The sequence below is a fragment of the Dendrobium catenatum genome, unplaced genomic scaffold, assembly GCF_001605985.2.
Source record: "Dendrobium catenatum unplaced genomic scaffold, ASM160598v2 fragScaff_scaffold_1028, whole genome shotgun sequence".
NCBI classification, from domain to species: Eukaryota; Viridiplantae; Streptophyta; class Magnoliopsida; order Asparagales; family Orchidaceae; genus Dendrobium; species Dendrobium catenatum.
The window spans coordinates 1166126-1178788 of NW_021319490.1; the positions used below are offsets into that span (position 1 = coordinate 1166126).

The 12663-nt window shown below is 33.6% G+C and overlaps 1 protein-coding gene across 1 annotated transcript; it reads left to right on the plus strand.

Moving 5' to 3' along the window:
• Positions 1-7156: 7156 nt before the first annotated feature.
• Positions 7157-11618, plus strand: LOC110115744 (cucumisin-like). The gene is made up of 9 exons (XM_020849132.2): positions 7157-7276; positions 7366-7457; positions 8511-8605; positions 8699-8945; positions 9176-9692; positions 10025-10347; positions 10473-10584; positions 10821-11013; positions 11098-11618. The coding sequence occupies exons 1-9, from the start codon at positions 7157-7159 to the stop codon at positions 11616-11618; spliced, it is 2220 nt and encodes a 739-aa protein (XP_020704791.1).
• The last annotated feature ends 1045 nt before the right edge of the window (positions 11619-12663 follow it).

Sequence of the window (12663 nt, forward strand, 5' to 3'; positions counted from 1 at the left end):
GCTATCTCAATTTCGCCTTATCAATCAACAAAGAAAAGCTCTTTTCAGCAACATTCCACAGAATCATCACTAATGTTGGAGATCGAGACCAACGGGACTCTGCTTTTAACAAATTTATTACTATTTTTTAAAGCAACTTTCTTCTAAATGATCTGATATTGAGCTGATTCTATTTTTTAGCAGTATGACTTTGTAAATTTTTATTTTTTATTTATGTATTAATTAAGCCTCTAATCTAAAAAATTTCCCAAAAAAAAATATAATGATTATCTTACCCAGTACCAGCTCATTCATCTTTTCAATAAAATTAAGCTATATGAACAGCAGGAGGTCAGGACAATATGATGCTTCCAACACTTCTGATTAAATCCTCCCTCATGCAATACAAAACTGAGCTATCAGTACCTCCATAATACGACTACCTCCTTTCATTATTCATAATTGCTTCTTGTCATTTTGCTTTTTTTTATGTAACGTTGAACGAATTTTATATTGTTTTAAGAATCTAAAAAATAATTAGTACATGTTGAGAAGCAAGCAATGAAATGTATAAGAAAAGAAAATATCAGAAATTAACATCAGGATTTAATGCGAAAAAATTTGAAATCGGAAAAAACACCGCAAAGTCATATCACATCAAGAATTCATTATGAAAATGAGAAAAATATAAGACCTCTTTCTCTCTCAATTTCCCGTTATATCATTTCACCTTTTTTTTCGTTCTTATACATAATAAACAAAGAGACACACGTATACATCATGGAATGATGCAATCCTGCAAATTAAATATGAAAAAGGAGAAAGAAAACTGCCCAATCAAACTTGCAGCACCGCGATGCTAGAGTTTGAAGGGCCACTTGCAACATTCTACGATTGCATGGAAAAAAATATATTTTTTATGATCTGCTAGAAAGCTGTTTTAAGAAGTAGTAAAAAAAATCGTCTCAAATGAAGCCTAAGATAAGATTGAAGATTAAAAAAAGATTGAGAAATAAATTAAGATGCAAGACATTTGTGTCTATTGAGAAAGGAATATTTGACCAGCATAAGGGAAGGAGAGTAACACTAATGTAGCCATGAGAAGGCTTGAGAGCATGTCATTTTAGAGGAAAAATATTTTAATATGACATTAACACATAATTTTTTATTGAGGTAAGAGAAGATAAAATAATAAAATATATTTAAAATTATTAAAAACAAAATTTATTTTTGATGTTATTTTCTATTTGATTTATATTTTAAACGTATTATTCCTGTTAATTCTAATACAAAATATATTAGAATAACTTAATATGAATTTTTTCTCCTTTAGTGGTGAGCATGGCAGAAAATAAATAAATAGATAGTATTTTATTTCTTTATTTAATATTGATCAACATTGTTGTTAAAATAATGTTGATATTAAATAAAAAAGAATATAAAAATTAACTTAATATACAGCAAAAAAGTTATCAGTTATATATTCTTCTAAAAATTTATATAAAAAGTATATAAAAATTTATTTCTTTATATTAATGGACTCCTCACTAACTCTAATTGTAATTATCTCTAAGTCGCGATGTTAGTTTCATTTCCGTCATCGAGGTCAAGGGTTCAAGCTCAACTACTATTTCTTAGTAAAAAATAGCTCTAATAGTGATTTCGATGAACTCCTGCATCAAAAAATTTGTCTCCTTCCATGTTTCTCTCTAAATAACAGGATTTAATTAGTCCCCATTTTATTATATTAAATATATAAGGATAAATTTCTAACTTTTAATATATATGTAGAGAGAGAGATAATGCATTTCTATAAATGATTGAAACATTTTATAGTGGTGTCAATATTTGACACGATTTGAAAACCCGACTCAAATTCGTTCCGAAAATTTTGGGTTATGGTCAACCCACTTGAGAAATGGGTCGGGTTAGGGATTTTGACCCATTTGTAAAACCGGATCGGGTTCGGATTGACCAGGAAATCCAAAATCAACCTGACTTGACCCGGGAAAATCAGTGTTGTGTTTCGTGTGAGTCTCGAGTTCGTGACCTCGCTTGGTCGTATCGGCCGTCTGTGTCAAGTCGATCAGTTGACTCGCACTGTCGCAGCCATCGCACCATGCACCAGTCCCATCGATCGGTTAGGCTCCACTCTTCGGTCCTGTCAACCGCCAGGCGCCAGTTCGCGTTAGCCTCACCTTCCGCCATCGACGCGAGCCTCGTTGTGTCACGCTGACCTTGCCTACCGCCGTTGACGCTAGCTCTACCGTGTTGCCTTCCCGCAAATCCGTGAATAAGACATTCGGGTCTACAAAATAGTGTCGGATCACGTCAAACTGGAAACCCGACGAGTCAGGACCGAGTTTATATTTTCGACCCATTCGCAAAACCGGATCGGATTCGGGTCAACCAGTTTGAACCCCGGTCAATTTTGAGTTCGACCCGAAATACGATTTTGACATCCCTAATATTATATAACTGAGTCATTATATGTGTCTTTATTTGGACTAATGAGTCAGAATCTTTATATACCTTGAAGTCAAACCAACATGAATTTGAATTTTTAAGTCCAGTTCATACCAAATTATTAGATCAGATTATTTATTAGCACTCTTAGATCATTAATATAAACCCACTAAGTATTTAATATGTTTTGTAAGTTACATTATTAGCTATATAATGGCCGGTCCAAAGTTCAAAACCATCGATTAGAATCTTCACTGCCAAAAACAAAACAACAGAGAGTACACAAAAAGAAATATTTAGAACAAGTGGATGTTGCAATCACACACTTTCTTCCATTTCTCTCCACCCAATTAAAGAATAACTACTGCTTGCCATTCATCATAAGAGGATAAATATTTATAATTAGATGATTAATTAAGATGGTTTAAAATAAGGCCACCATGCACATCATAAGTGTTTTATTTTAATTAATTTCCAAAAATAATTGTAGGCATACTGTATGTTTAATTTGGGTCAATGTTATATGGGTGAAGCTTGTGTTTGTCTTTTGAATATGGTCAGATGTCACAAGCAAGGATAGGACTTTGGGTCAATGCACAAACGTCCATGTTCTGAAAGTCATTTAAAGATTATATAATACATATGCAGTTGACTGTAGGTAGGGGTGTCGAGAAATGACCTACTCCGTTAATTATGATTGGATCGATCCAATCCGAAAAAAATAAGGTTTGGCTTGACTCATTTGATTATCGAGTTTGATTCGGGTTGAATTTTTCTGACCCGTTTTGGGTTGAATTTTGTTGACTCGTTTATTAAACGGGTCAGTTTTAGATTGACCCGCGAACTCATTTTTTATAAAAAAAATAACCCGTTTAATATTTTTTTTTCTTAAATTTTCTTACTTGTGGATATAATCTTCTTAATTTTATTAATTATCATAAACGTTATATTTAATAAGTTATTAAAAAAATTAAAGTTATATAAAAATTTTGATTAAAATGGGCTAATGATTCGTGTTTGGGTCATTCGGGTTGCTAACGAATTAGTATTTTTAACATTTTTGTTAAACTGAATGGGTTCAGAATGATTGGATTCGAGTTAGATCAATTTCATGTTGGAATGTTTTGACACCCCGTAACTGTAAGCTACTGTGTAGTTGAGGCCAACACTACTCCTTTTGTGCACTAATTATTTATGAAATATATTAATAAGTTTTTAGTAAAATTGAAATTGAATACATGTAATTACTGAAATAATAGACTTTCACATTATTTAATTTGATTAAATTATAATCTATATGCGCCGTGCGCGCACAATTATATGAATATTGATTGAGCCGAAAATATGGGTCTCAAATATTTTGAAACTAGATTGAATTGACAATCATTCAAACTAGAGTTCAATCATCTATTTGATTTAGCCAGATATAATTTAAACAACATTTTTTATAATAGGCTAAATCATAAGAGCTATTCTGACCCGATTAGCTTATTTAACTTGTCTATTTTGTAATGTCCATAACTCCTGTGTCATCTCAATTATACTCAAGCAATTATGATTGCATCAAGCTTGAGTGAGCAAGCTTTTCTATTATTGGAAAAATTATTCTGTACAGACACCGGACGGCGTCTGGAGATCAATCATAATGCACCACATCACTTTTTTGCCTGGTACCGATGTGTATCTGATGATGTCGCGCGTTCTGATTGATCTTTGGATAGTCTGGTGTCCGCATATAATAATTTCTCATATTATTGAGTTCAATCATCAAATGATCTCATCAAAATATATTAATATTTTAAAATCACTATAGAAAAGAAGATGAGGGTTTCATTTGGATTGGATGCTTTAAGAAGTGGTAAAAAAGTTGTAAGACCTTCGTTTTTTGGGTGTTGGCTTTTGGCCGCCCTAGTTTGTTACTAGGTTGCTATATACTAGAAAGTTAGGTTTTTCGCACCACTTGTTAGGAGTGGTTTTAGAACCGCTTCTAAAAGTCTCTTTTAGCACCGGATTTAACCGGTGCAAATATTATCAAAATATGTTAAGATTGGAAGAATTTGCATCGGTTTTTATCGGCACTGGTCATTTGTCCCGGTTATAACCGCGGCAAAAAAAAAGCGATTCGCAACTCCTACCCCACCGGTCGTAAAACCGCAGTGAAATGTCGTTGCAGTGCATAGTAAGTACAGCATATTCGTAGCGGTTTTAGAACCGCTGCAATGAAAATTGTGGCTGTTAAAACCGCCGCAAAAGCTCAAAATTTGTGCTGCGATTACCTTATTTTTTGATAGTGTCGGAGCAAAAAATGTTGAAAAATTATATTCTAAAACTTTTGAAATTGCTAGAAATTAACTATAAAAGCTTCATTTAGCTCCAAAAGTACAAGATTGAGTTCAAATATAAAAAAATGATTTTGAGGGCCGAAAAAAAGTCTGAATCGGACGGTTCGAGCCTAAAATCAGGCCTTTGGACACCTTCATGTTCATGTTAGTTGAGACCAATAAATAAAAACTTTTTTATTATATTCATCTTTCTTAAAGTTTGATAAAAAAAATAATCAATCAATTTATAATCATGCTACATAATATAACATTGAATCTTCAACTATTTCCTTATGAATTTTTCACTTATTCGATCTCTTAGAGATAAAAGAAACATGAACATGTAGTGAATATATAAGATCATCATATTGGATTTGAATTTATTTGTAGTTAATTCCGGACCTTCTTGTAAGACTAACTAGGTTATCAACGAATAAAGAAAAGTGAGATGGAAAAGTAAATAAAAAGTTTTGATATCCTACTACTCTCCATGATCATGAATAGTAAAACTAACATACATGCAAAAAATGCTTCTCAATCATATATTTATATGGCCAACAATACTATAGAACAGGATGCCAAAATAAATAAATAATGCATGATTTGGCTTTTACAAATATGTGGATACTACATTGGTAGCTATACATTTTTTTTTCCAATCAACTACTTTTTTTTTATTAAAAACGAACAAAACGGTTACATCAGCAAAAGAACAAACCAAAAAAAGAAAGAAATCAAAAGCGGGGTCAGTAAGAGACGGCCGTGGCTCCCAGCATCTCAGAATTAAGCCTCGCACGGACCATCCAAAAGGAGACTATACCACCCGAAAGACACGAAGAAACTGCACTAATGGTTACCACCAGCGAGACGAATGGGATACGAGCCCCAGCCACATCATTGCCCTATATATGTATTAGTGCTTAGTGGAGACTGCCGGCTCATAGATATTTTTTTGACTTTTTTGTGTAACTCATCAGTCGAGTAGTAGAGAGATGTAGGTCTCTTTAAGGAACTTATAATATTTTTTGATAATTAACGCGTAAGCCCGTCGATAAATTAAAAAGAAAAAAATAAAAAAATCATCTCAAACGAAACCTAAGCCTTTTATCTTATTCGATAATTTTATGTTTTTTATCAGCGAATCATATCACCTTGCCCTTGCAGGCCTATTTAAGTGAACATAGGTAAATTTTAATAATATCTTTTTTATATTACACTATCCCTTTATAATAGTTTTATACTTTATCGTAGCACTTTTAAAATAAATTGACTCCCCAGATTTATGTAGCATAAAATTAGTCTTACCATTTTGTTAACCATGCCATTAGGCATTAGCTTTGGCATATGTGGTAATTAAGCAAGATTAGGATTAATTAACTTTTATTCCACGATGTGCTCAAAATTAAAAATATTATTGGATAAATAATATTCTAAAATATTCTTTAAATGTCAAAAATATATTTATTTTTATCAAAATTAAAATAATTAAATAAATTTCATGCAAAATTTGATTTACAATTACTCAAATTTTAATATTATGACTTATTAGATTTTTTGTGGCACTTAGAGGCTTCGTTTGGTATAATTTTCTCATTATTTTTCTTTTCAAAGGATAACTATAGTTTTTATTTGGTCATTATTTTTCATTATTTTTAGAATATTTTTATATTAAGAATATGTTTTTTACAACAGCTTTTCTCCCTAATAACTTTATAACCACCATTACAAAAATTGTAGCAATCACAAACATATCCTTAGTTTTTCTTTGAAATAGCTTTTGTCATTATTTTTTTATTGTTTTAAAAAAATTATGTAGTAAAAAGATGCTATAGAAAATACTAAAAAAATTATCTTGAGACAGCTTGCTTACTTTTTTTTAGAGTGAAAGCCACATTTTTTATTTAACTATTAGTTTTTATTATTTAAAAAAATATATATACTATAAAATAACTCTATAGGATAATTTTATAAATCATTAAAATAACCGGTCCCGCTTAGGTCAGCATCTCGCTTATTGACGTACGCCATGGCCAACATTACTTAAATATATATTTACAGTACCAACCTGATATTTATGTAAACTAATAGAAAAAAATAATACTTCGGTGCGTATCTCTACCTTTCTCTGATGCTGCAGAACTATTATTAATTACTTATTGAATCACCCTTGCAGCTTTCAGCCTTACGGAACAACTCATTCACGTAGTTTAAAAATAGGAACAGTCCAATAAGGAAGATTAAAAGATCTTCTAAGTTGATTACTTGCTAATGATCAAAGGCAATCCTAATGATTAATTAATAATTATTTCATTATCGGCTAACTACTTTAAAAGCCATGCATTTCTCTTCAAAGCCATTAACGGAGACCACTCTGCAATAAAAAATTAGCTATGTCTCGCTGCAACTGTAAGCTTTTCTCTCTCTCTTTGTACCTTCTTCTTCTCTTCCATGCATTGCTTCTCGCGACAGCTCTCAGAAGCCATGGAGAGGCCACGGAGCAGGACAAGAAGGTAAACTTGCATGAAATTAGTTACTTTTATTGTTAGTTAATTAGCCATTAATGCTAATTAACATCGTTTAATTACGAATAATTTGTCAGGCTTATATCGTGTATATGGGCGAGAGGCTGAAGATGGACGGGTTTTCCATAAAGTTAGTTCATAAAAATCTGCTCAATAAAGTAATTGCAAGGTAATTATTTTTTCTAGCTATATAGTTCAGAACTATTCATATGAAAATTATTTTTTCTAATTATTTCTCGTAATAGAAATGTGGAGATCATCGTTTCCTTTAGCTTGTTAAAATGCATATTTCTCCATAAATATTTGGGTAATTTCAATCCATCCATCTTGATTTTGCTTGCCAATTTTAATTTGACAAAATTAAAAGCGCACATATATTAAAATTCTGTAAAATAATTTGTTCTATGTATCTTATTGGAATAACTTTTTTACTATTTTGTTTTTCAAAATATAATCATAGTTTTTATGTTGTTGTTTTATTGTTTTAAAAAAAAAAATTGTGTTAGTAAATTGCTTTCCTCGCAATAATTTTACAATCACTTAATAAAAAGCTGTAGTCATCTCAAACATACTCAAAATAATTGAAATTGTCAATTTTCTTTGAAGTTACAATATTTTCTTTTAGCTGTTTTCTCTCTATTTTGTTCAAGAATCTTATCTTATATACTTATTTTTTATATTTAATTATTCATATAATAAATTTATCTATCTTAAATAATAATAATAATAATAATTCAATCTGTATTTGACTATAACTTTCTTTGCCGACCGAAGCTACGTAATATAACTATGTAAGGACAAAATGCTCAAATTATTCTGCATCGCTGCATGTTGCAATTATTAGCAGTCATTTTCTTCTAACGGTAAAATAATATTGTGATGTCACATTTTCTACGCATAATCCAATACAAATTAGAACGATTTGATTCTATTAATATTTGGCTTTTCTTTAGGACAATTTTTTTATTATTTCATAAAACATTTTTAATAAAATAATAATAATTTTTTACTGAAAAGTAGCACTAAAATACTCTTAAATTTTATTTGAAACGGCTTTCTTATTATTTTTTAAAGTAATTTAAAAAAAATTTTTGCTAAAAAATATTTTAAGAAGAGATAAGAAAGCTGTTCCTAATAAAATCTTAATTGAAACTAATTTATACATTAGCAATCAACATACGATAATTTCCTATTAATTTCATCAAATTTGAAATTGCTGCAGTGATGATGCATCAGAACGCCTGATACACAGTTACACCAGAAGCTTCAATGCCATGGCAGCTATGCTCTCCGAGGAAGAGGCAAAGAAGCTATCAAGTAAGTCATCTGAGAATAACAAAACTAGCTAGCAAACCCAAATGTCTATATGATTCTTTCTAATTAGGTGTTCATATTGTGTATCTTATCTAGATATGGATGAGGTGGTGTCTGTCTTCCCTAGCCAGCGAAGAGAGCTCCATACTACGAGATCATGGGACTTCATGGCCTTCCCATCGAGCGCATCTCATGGTGCATTTGAGTCTGATGTTATTGTCGGCATGCTCGACACCGGGATCTGGCCGGAATCCGAGAGCTTCAATGACGCCGGCTTTGGCCCGCCCCCGCACAAGTGGAATGGCACTTGCGAGACGGCCAAACACAACTTCACCTGTAACAAGTAGGATGACTTAGGCTTCGTTTGAGACCGCTTTCTTATTATTTCTTAAAGTGACTTTTTAGTATAAAAAAATTTAATTTTTATATTAAAAAATTGCTTTAAGAAACAGTAAGACCCAAAAAGAAATCTTAATCATGCATATAGTGAAGCATTCTTTTCATCACACTTTGTACTACTTTTTTTAAAGAGGAATTATATCCTGGTTGACACAAATTATAATTTATAAACAGCAAAGTCATTGGAGCCCGCTACTACCACCTTCAAGGCAATATAAGCGCAGGCAACATCGCATCCCCGCGCGACACCGCCGGCCACGGTTCCCACACCTCCTCCACTGTCGCCGGAAGGTTAGTTGCCAACGCCAGCCTCTCCGGCCTCGCCCAAGGCACCGCCCGCGGTGCAGTACCTTCAGCTCGGCTTGCCGTCTACAAGGTATGTTGGGATAACGAGGGCTGCTATGACGTCGACCTCCTCGCTGGTTTCGATGATGCTGTTGCCGATGGCGTTGACATCATTTCCATTTCCATCGGCTCAAGCTTCCCTAGTGATTACTTCTCCGACCCGATTGCCATTGGCAGCTTCCATGCGGTGAAGAATGGTGTTCTGGTCTCTGCCTCGGCTGGGAATTCTGGTCCAGGCAGGTACAGCGTGGCAAACTTCGCCCCGTGGATGCTCACCGTGGCCGCTAGCACTATTGACCGCAAGTTTATTTCTCAAGTCAAGCTCGGCAATGGTGATGTTTATCAGGTTTGATTCCACAATACATTTTCTTCATCACTTTCAACAAAAGACATTATTACAGGCGGTCCAATAGCGGCCGGAATTGGCGGTTAAACCGGAGGTCTATACCGGTGGCCTTAACCAGCGGTCCAATAACAGCCTGAATTTACCGTTACCGGCCATTAATGCCGCCTGAAAGCCGCCGGTATGGTTAACCGTAAGAAATTGACCGCCGCAAATCATTTCCTATGCGGTTTATACCGGCGGTTTGCTAACCGCCAGTATTTTAGGAAACTGCTAGAAACATAATACGAACCGCTGGCCATCATCTAATATATTTCTTATCAAATTGGCGTCAGGGAATGGCAGTGAACACCGAGGGAGCCAAGGACAATTTGTACCCTTTGATATACGCTGCAAATGCGCCTAACAAAACTGGAGGCTTTGATGGATCAATCTCCAGGTACTGCGTTGAAGGAAGTTTGGATCGCAAATTGTCCAGGGGAAACGTACTTATATGTGATGGCTTGAATGATGGCTCGGGACCGCAACTTGCAGGTGCTGTTGGGGCAATTATGCCAGCACAAGGTGCGAATGATGTCGCCTTTGAGTTCAAGCTTCCTGTTTCTGTGTTGGGAGTTAATGATACTGCCAAAGTTCTCCTATACTCCAATAAAACACGGTTTGTCCCATTAATCTCTTTATCTAACAAGAATAATTTGCTAAAAATTAACATATTAAGATCATAAAACTGACTTGGAAGTGATCTTGACAAGTTTTTTTTTTTCTTTCCAAACTGTTTGATAGAAATCCTACGGCATATGTTGCGAAGAGCGAGGGAGTGTTGGATGGGCTTGCGCCTTATGTGGTTTCATTCTCATCTCGTGGGCCACATCCTATCACATCTAATTTACTCAAGGTAGGAGTGTTATATATCTAATCATTGAGTGTTCATTAAGCCTTCATTTGGGACGACTTGGCTGTCTTACTGCTTCTGCCTTCTTGAAGTAGCTTTTTAGTTCAAAGGTTATATTTTTTGTAATAAAAAATTGCTTTAAGAAACATGAAGAAAACTGTCACAAACGAAGTCTAAGATTCCTTATGTTAAGAAATTGATTGTTAATTTGATGTGCGGTACTGGATACGAATATGCAGCCTGATTTGGCGGCACCGGGAGTCGATATCCTTGCAGCATGGTCTCCACTTAGTACTCAAAAATCTTCATTGTACAATATTATATCGGGTACATCAATGTCTTGCCCTCATGTTAGTGGCTCGGCTGCCTATGTCAAGTCATTCAACCCAACTTGGTCTCCAGCTGCAATCAAATCTGCCCTTATCACCACCGGTACTTCTTCACACCATCTCTCTCTCTCTCTCTATTACAAATTTAAATATAACATATTAAGCATCCTTATTTCATTTCTTGCAGCATACAATATGAGCCCGAAAAGGAACATTGAAGCAGAATTGGCATATGGAGCAGGACAAGTAAACCCCCTCGGTGCACTAAAGCCTGGCCTTGTTTATGATGCAGATGAGATTGACTACGTAAGATTTCTATGCGGTCAAGGCTACACCACCAAAAATCTTAGACTTGTAACAGGAGACTCAAGCAGTTGTACTGCTAAAACAAATGGGAGCATCTTTGATCTCAATTATCCCACTTTTGGTTTATCAATCACCCCAGGAAAGCCCTTTTCAGCAACGTATAATAGAACTGTCACTAATGTTGGTGATTCAAATTCTAGCTATAAGGTCAGTGTGTCCGCTCCTGATGGACTTAAGATTAACGTTGATCCACAAGTCTTGACATTTCAGAGCATTCTTGAGAAGAAATCCTTTGTGGTGACATTGGAAGGAAAAACTAAGAAGACTCTTCTCTCGGCTAGTTTAGTGTGGAGTGATGGTGTGCATAAGGCAAGAAGCCCTATTATCGTGTATGGTGCTTGAATATTAGATTGTTTTAGTCATGGACTTATCAATGGAGCTTTATATGATTTATGTTTAAAAAGTTTTTACTCTTAATTTTATCTCTTGATAGGCCATATGAACCTTATTATTATCATTGAAATGAGAACTTATCTTGACACTTGTTACATTGAGGTAAATCAAGATTGATAAGTGATGATCAATTTTAAATATCTTAGCTTTTATATCTTTGAAATATCATTAGAAAATTCATCCATTTTGGCATGAATCTAGATATAATATTTGAATAATAAACTTTCAAAATTAAATTCAAGGTCATCCAAACATTATTTTTAATAAATTTATAGTCAAGGCAAATATTTTGATTGAACTAACTTAACGATATCATAAGTGCTTTTATTTGAGTCCACATGATAAAAAAAACAAGCACTTAAAAGTATAGTTAGAAATTTCATGACACTATTTAAGGAACAAATGAACTTCAAATCTTTTAGGTTTACAATCAAAATGAGTTTCTCAATGAGGGAATTCCAATTTGCTCAAGTTTGCTCAATTATGATATCTTTAAGATACTTAAATAGTTAGGAAATAATCTATAATCAAGAGAATCAATGTGGACTATACAATATAGTGTTTATGGTTAATTTTTTATAAAAATAAATAAAATATCACTCCAAAAAATTAAAAATACTCTTTTCTACACATAAGGGAGATGACATTTAAGCTCATAGAATTTAAGAATATCATAGCTACGTCTATCGATCAACGATAAAGATTACCAATAGTGACCTCCATTTCTTGGTTGTCATCTTTCAACTATAATCTCAGAATCACCATCATCATTTGCAAAATTATATTGAGACATGACATCACCAATTAAGGTCAATGCATGCCATTAATAAAAATATTGACACACATGATCATCAAATTTGATGCACACCATTGACACAATATTAATGTATGTCATCACAAACAAGATTGATGCATACCTTTGATACGAACGTCAATGCACATCATCACCAAGAAGATCGAGGTATGATGTTGATACCAATATCAATGCACGTCA

Coding starts and splice junctions, on each gene's coding strand:
- LOC110115744 (XM_020849132.2), top strand. CDS start 7,157: ATGTCTCGCTGCAACTGTAAGCTTTTCTCTCTCTCTTTGTACCTTCTT. Junction 7,277..7,365: donor CCACGGAGCAGGACAAGAAG/GTAAACTTGCAT, acceptor ATAATTTGTCAG/GCTTATATCGTGTATATGGG. Junction 10,585..10,820: donor TCACATCTAATTTACTCAAG/GTAGGAGTGTTA, acceptor ACGAATATGCAG/CCTGATTTGGCGGCACCGGG.